This window comes from Diuraphis noxia, unplaced genomic scaffold (assembly GCF_037042655.1).
Source record: "Diuraphis noxia isolate RWA-SAM2 unplaced genomic scaffold, SU_Dnox_SAM2 contig0003, whole genome shotgun sequence".
Taxonomy (NCBI): Eukaryota; Metazoa; Arthropoda; class Insecta; order Hemiptera; family Aphididae; genus Diuraphis; species Diuraphis noxia.
The window spans coordinates 7,896,320-7,904,094 of NW_028301713.1; the positions used below are offsets into that span (position 1 = coordinate 7,896,320).

Below are 7,775 nucleotides of genomic sequence, written 5' to 3' on the forward strand. Positions count from 1 at the left end.
CTTTCCCCACGTTAAATTATTATATCTTATGTAAAGTTAGATGGTGTATCAATTTTTTTCCCGCTCGGTTTCCCATCCATCCCACTATCCCTTATCTTTCACTTTCTCTCTCTCTTCCTCTCTCTCTCTCAATTTCTCGAAGCGCATAATACGTAATACATTACTATATAAATAATTTCCTCTGCGACTTTTTTCATTTTTCCACCACATTAATTTTTTCCGGTAGTATATATAATATTCTCTATGGTTTTAAAAATGTTTACTCTCATTATTATTTATGTGAGAAAAATATCATCCGATTATGAACGCTGTTCTGTGGTGCGCTCTAAACGACGATGGGTGGGAGGTTACCCCACCCACCGGGTAATGGCCCCCGGTATTGCGTAGGTATTATTTATCATTAAATTTTGCAATTAGTATGAATCAGTTGACCTGAATAGGTTTTTGTTTTTGACCTCGCGAAACCCGAGGAAAGAAGTTAGTCGCTTTTACACACCCGAGCTTTGAGCATAATATATTTTAAGCATCAACATTTTATACTTCAGACTTGTAATAATAATACGTTTCGTAATCAAAACATCTTGTCATATCTACAGAATGTTGTCTTTTTTCAGAATTGTTGATGAATTTCTACTCATACAAAGATCGATCGATAGTTTCACTTTATTAAAGTGTTTAATAATAGTCGTATAGAACTTATTATTCATTATAACACCACAACTCTGTGACCAAAACCAAAACCTTAAAAGTTGTTTCACTACGCCAAAACTGAAAGCGTTAACACATTTTTTCAGCCCACTGTATTACACTTTCAATAATATTTTTTTAACAATCAAATTTTCTAGAATAAACCTAAAAATAGGAAGTTAGGTTAGGCAAGCTCTCAATTTCAGGCAAGGTTACGGTTAAAAGCAAACAGAAACCTGCAATGTTCTATCTGCCCGAATTCATACACCCATACGATTTTCAATTCTCTTTATAGGTATACCAACACCATGCAGTAATTAAACTTTTACAAATTAGATTATTATAATATTATAATAAACGAAAAATTATGAACATGAATATTAGTTAAACTTAAACCTACAGACGGTGTTTAGTGTATATTATGTTTGTTGCTTTTTTTCCCTTTCTTCTCTGGTTAGTTAGTTAAACCTATAACATGCATTTATCGTATACATTAGTATATATATATATATATGTGTGTAGCCGCGCTCTTTAACCCTTTGGGGTGTGAAAAGATTAAAAACAAATAATAAATATGCTAATTTCGTGTTTTTCCATGTCCGACACCGCATGTACTACAGCCCGTTACACGTGCACTGACTGCGGCAAGCACTACGCGACGTCGTCAAACCTGTCGCGGCACAAGCAGACGCACCGGAGCCTGGACTCGCAGTCGGCCAAGCGGTGCAACGCGTGCGGTAAGGCGTACGTGAGCATGCCCGCGCTCGCCATGCACCTGCTCACTCACAAGCTGTCGCACGCTTGCGGCGTGTGCGGCAAGATGTTCAGCCGGCCGTGGCTGCTGCAGGGCCACCTGCGGTCGCACACCGGCGAGAAGCCGTACGCATGCGCACAGTGCGGCAAAGCGTTCGCGGACCGGTCCAACCTGCGCGCGCACATGATGACCCACTCGGGCGACAAGAACTTCGCGTGCCACTGGTGCCGCAAGTCGTTCGCGCTCAAGTCGTACCTGAACAAGCACCTGGAGGCGGGTTGCGCGCCGGCGGCCGCGGTGGCCGCCGCATCGTCTCCGTCGTCGTCGTCATCGCCGTCGTCGCCGCAACAGCCGGACGAACGGGACACGGCCACTCGGGGCGGATAACGTCGTCAAGCGGCACCGCAGCAGCAGACGCCCCGGCGGACGTCGGTCATACGGTTCGCCGCCGCTGCAGCCGCCGATGCCGCCATTTTGTTGTCGGACTAATATTACGACGACGAAAACCGATCATTGCAGCCGCTTCCGCCGCCGAAGTAACATTTTTTTTTTTTTAATATTAAAAAGTTTTGAGATTATTTTTTTTTTTTAATCACCCCTCGAAAGACACGGAACAGACAACTGTGACACCAAATATGAAATAATTATAATATTATTATTTTTCTTATTATAACAGTGGTACTATGATATAATATTATTATTGTACTAAGTTTATAATGTCAATATTGGTACGAATAATATTATATTGTAATTATTAAGGACATAATAGGTATTTAAGGATAGGTTTTACATATTTTTTAAACTATAAATTATAGCTGATATAGCAGTATTATCGCCTAGTATGTAAGATAACGCAATATTATTATTATTATTATCATTAATATTATTATCATCATCATCATCATCATCATCATCATCATCATCATCATCATCACCACAGCTTGTGCCTAGCAGTACCTCTAAGCGCGAGCAATTTATTTACCAGGACACCTATATTGTAATGTTATTAAATATAGGTAGTGTGTTTTGAAACGAGCAATAATATTAATGTTATATACATTAAACAATGTTAGGCTGATAATATATTTTAGAGAAACTTTTTTTTTTATCGTCATAGTTATGGTCTACATATATTACATAAATATACTAAGCGATCCTCGTCGAGGTATGTAAAATACCTATGTTTTTTTTCTACAGAACTTTTTACAGATTAGCGACGACTGTAATATTATTACACTCATATCATATTAAATGATACGATAATAATATTACTATGACCGTTCGACTCGATCGATAACAATATAATAACGATACAAATTTAATTTACGGTTTTTCTTTTTTGATAATCATGCTTTTTGAGCCGTTTTTGGATTTTGATTATTGGGCGGATATTATATAATAATTCAAAAATATTATTAAATAATATTCAGGAAAATATTTGCTCAAATATTGCAAGGTGAACATACGTAATACAAATATATCATGTTTTTTTCATTTTAATTTTTATACAAACCTATATTATTTAGTATATTATACGCGCAATAAGTGTTTAAAACTCGTTTAGTGTAATATGTTGTTGTGTATCGCTCGAAAATTGAAAATTGGGATCCAACGGATAAGTTTAATGAAATAAGTAGTTAAGTACAAAAGTTTAAAATATTTTAGTAAGTCATAGTATTTTGATAAAACATCTATAGTAACTGATATAATTATTACCATAATAATCATCGCCTGATCATAGGTTAGGTGGTTCATCACTAGATGGTAATCGATTTCATAAAAAAAAAACAACCAAAATAATTATGTACAAATATTTCATTAGGGTATATCATTATTACGACATAATATTACATTGTATATTAACGCAACAAAATAGGATTGAACAATACGTTAGCAGGCTGTGATTTTAAAATTTTAACTGACTGTGTGAACGATTTTCGTGCTGTATCGAAAGCGATTTCATTTTAATTTTTACACAAAAGTTTCCAAGAAAAAAAAATACGAAAAAACGCATTTTGTTTAGCAAAATTTTTATTACTTATAAACTTTTACAATAGTGTATTATTATTATCATAGAGAGTGATTATATAATTATTATAAACATTTTACCATTTTTAAATTTAATCAAAGGCTGAGTATAAACATATTATGTGTAATAATATGTACATAGATTATAGTAAATAATAGTTAGGTAGAGGTCCGTCCTTTCCTGCTGTCGAAATGATTGTCTGAAAATTGTGGACGAACACGTAATGGTGCCGCAGCAATCAAATTTGTTCAAGCCCCGTCGAGTTTGTATTTTACAACTCAGAATGGATTTTTTTAAATTCAACGTCGTCATTTTCATTGGTCTCGTCTCCAACACAAATTTTCTAGAGTGTGTCCCGTTTGAAAGGCTTTCAGTGAAATCACACGACCCAGAGACTATGGAGAACGTCGTTAAAAAGACGTTAACGTAACGCGCACGACTTTGGCCAATGATTTGGACTAATTGTTATTATACATTATGGTCCGTGGTGCAGTATCAGCGTCTCATCCGAATTAATGATCCGATCGTTAATCGCACACCGAAATAATATTCATCATCGAATACGGCCAATATATAATAAGGCAACCGCCGAAGACGATATCATTCCATTATCGTAATTAATATTATTTCATTCTAAAAATCGAATTCGCGTTGATGACATTCACGTCGACGTCCAGAGTAGTAAGTTAGATGATAAGTCCATGATAAAAAAAAAAAAAAAAACACCCGACGGCTATTTATTTTGTATTTTGTATTTTTTGTTTTTTTGCGTCTTCAACATTTCCTCTCGAAGATCCGAGCGCATGTGCGTAGCGTTTTGCATTTTTATTTCGTCAATAATTGAATTTTTAATGGTTTTTCACATAATATCATATTATTATTATTACATCTGCCTGGTCATAACGATAACATACGTTTTCGACAATATTGTTAAGAGGTTTTGCCTGTACTAATACCATAATCGTCTTGCTCTCGGGGGCAGATGACTTTTCTCTGAGTCCACGTTCGTACGCTGCTACTCACAATATAACATAAACAAACTGTCACGTCATGATCATCCTTTAATAATTATGCGTTCATCTCGAGATTTCAGAAAATCATTTCCGACGACGACCACCCTCATCGCGACGATCGACCGCATGTTGTAATACTTTTGTATATCACTATAGACATTTATAATAATGTACCTATACAAAATTATTAAATGTATTATTCTAAGTTTTCGCGTTATCATTATATGATATATTTCATAGGAGTAAACGCGCGTAATAGTATACACACGAAGCTTCCAATATTTTATAGATACGGCACGGTGTGCTCGCTACGCGTTGTCGTATATTTAGAAAGACTTATAATAATAATAATATAAAATATATTATATTATTATTATAATAACTTTGGCAATATTATCATAATGTTATAATTAATATAAAATGTAGAAAGAGAGAGAGAGATGAATCGTATTTTTTAGTATTTTATTCTCAGTAGATCGATTTATATTATTATAATAATTATCTTACTGTACGTATTAATATATTATTAGGTATATCAATTTACATATACGTATACACACAAAGTTTATATATTATCTATATACATTGTGTTTGCTTTACCGTTTATCATTGTACTCTGCATATGCCTAAATAAGGTAATGTAATAATAATATTAATCATATTTCGCGTTTATAATATACAAACAGCATAGTTTTAGGCGCGATGCGTGCATTATACCAATTTCACATGGCGCGATGTAAGCGGCAATAGTTTATTAATAATAATAATAATACCATCATCATCATCAAAAAGATTATTATCATTGATTTTAATATAATTTTACGTTTGACTAATAGATGATAGGGTTTTGGAACATGATCTATGAGACTATAATATTATAGACCAAAATTATATATAACCACGATATATGTAATGCTCAATAAAATTTTAAATGTTTAGTTTTATACAACACAACGATATAATATTATTACTATTATTATTATTATGACATATTATACTGTAGTACTGTACTGATATTATGTGAACGAGAAAAAAATACGTTTATCCATTTTAGCTGTAATATTCATCACATAATATTGTATCGTGTGTAAACGCATCGTATTGTGAGTTATAACCATCCATAATACGACATGCGTTATCGCACCTCCACCTATGTCATTATTATTATTATAATTATCATTAAGTAGACATTTTTCCGAATTTTTTTTTTATAATTTTGTCGTAGCATGTTTGTATCTGTTTGTTTTAATTTTATTAATGTACATTAGTTTTTAAGTTGCGGTTTATTCATGAATATATTTGTAATATTCGTATGATATATTATTATACCTACATGTGACGACAGGGCCACTGATCGATGTCGTAGTGGTGGTTATACGATAGCCTCCATTGACTTAAAATTGTATACTTTATCATCGTACTGATACCAACAAGTTCATTCCCTCCACTCCCGTGCGCTTAAGATAGTGTCGACGAGACAAAGCGATGTAGTAAATAATTCAAATCCAATCAAAGTTGATCGCAAATCGGTTCGACGGTGATTAAAAAATTGATTTTTTTATCAGATGTTGTAGATCTCAGGCGCGACGGGCAAGTCCGAAAAAAATAATTTCGCATACGAACTTAGGTACACATTGTTCATTTAATATTGTACAAAAGGGCGCCTGAAGGTAAATTCTATATACGTTGAGTGCATACTTTCCGAAATCGTCGACGTTCGTGCGTTCGTCGTAAAAAATTACTGTTTTTGTGAGGCTACCGCCTTTGCTGAGATTACGTCCGTAGTAGTCCGAGTACTTCCGGCTGAATAACTTATGATTTTTCTTCGAAAATGTAAAAAGGTAGAAACATAGGTAACGAAAATGTTAAGAATATAAAAATATATTATTTATTCATAGAAAACGTCGTGATATTATAAAACACATCAATTTAACGATTACTCGAAAAATAATAATTTAATTTTAATTGTTTTCTACATAAAACAGACGAGTCACCGATTTCAAAAACCTACTTTTTCGCAGATTAAAACAAAGCAAAAATTATCTCAAAGAAAAAGCTGCATTATTTTACGTTTGTTTCGTTTTATAAAAAAATAAAAATATAAAATATGATTTGTTCAAAAAAAATTAATAATTGTGGGGAAAACCCTTTAGATAAGTCTAAGCACATTTCGTTTACATACATCTTATATCGAAAACAATTGACGAACCAACAATTAAAAAATACACATTCAGTATAATATCTTTCATAAAATTCAAAACCATAAAGGCATTCCAAAAAGTTCCGACATCATAGGCCCGTTGTTTACGCCTTTCACAACCGGAAGCTCCGGACGAAGTCAGGACTCGAGGTGGGTGTGCTGCCTATACAACATTGCTAATAATTACGTCATACAGATGAAGATGCTCTCAGGGGGTTACGGGGGCTTGTCCCCTTCCGGCCTAGTTTTATCAAACCAATCGATTTATCAAAACAAATCAAAAAAATGATAATATGTGCTATATATTATTATCATGGACTTTTTTTACTTTTCTTCCCCCCCCCTCTCACAACACTGGTTTGTATTTCTGCAGACGCCCTTGCGTATTATTGGTACTCAAACACTCGATCGTCACCACACTTACACCTCCAAAATCGCTAATCAATAGTTTTATGCTAATAATAATATTATATTCGCGCCGGCTTTTCGGCTTCTTATACGCATATAATGCAACTTAAAAAAGATTTCTCGTGTTATCGTCTTATCAGAAACGAATTTTTCTAGCGGGTCCTACCTATATACACGCTGTAGTGTTTTACTCGTCTAGTCCAATTATTATTACATCTGGTCGTTTATATCTAGTCATTTACTCGCTCGTCTAGTCCTTTATTAAATCTAGTCATATTTTACTCATCTAGTCCATTACACGTAGTCATATATTATTGAAATTTATCGGCATGCGTGTACCATAATTATTGTATAACGTGTAATGCTGCACCGCGCGCCACGTGTAATAATTCTTAAGACACTATATTATAATTATATGATAAAATATGTATTATATACTGTAAGATATTATATGATACTTCCATTCTTGTTTCGCGTTTGTTTCAATTGTTTTTCTATACTTTTTTTTTGTTTTGTTTTACCACTATTTTTTACGTGTTTATTCTTGTCATTATTTATCATCGTAGGGCTTAGATGTATTTTATTTTTTATATAAACTGTATCTATATATATTATTATGTTGCTTGTAATTAAAAAAAAAATAATAATAATAACAAAACTACATTATATAATATTATTTGATAC

At 33.5% G+C, this 7,775-nt stretch overlaps 1 protein-coding gene across 2 annotated transcripts in view; it reads left to right on the forward strand.

Moving 5' to 3' along the window:
* LOC107165775 (uncharacterized) overlaps positions 1-6,582 on the forward strand; it is a 77,215-nt gene extending 70,633 nt beyond the window's left edge. For both annotated transcript variants that reach the window (XM_089222790.1, XM_015514166.2), the window contains one exon: positions 1,308-6,582. In XM_089222790.1, coding sequence (XP_089078916.1) covers positions 1,308-1,828 — 521 coding nt within the window. In that variant the 3' untranslated portion in view covers positions 1,829-6,582. The remainder of the gene's footprint in view (positions 1-1,307) is intronic.
* The last annotated feature ends 1,193 nt before the right edge of the window (positions 6,583-7,775 follow it).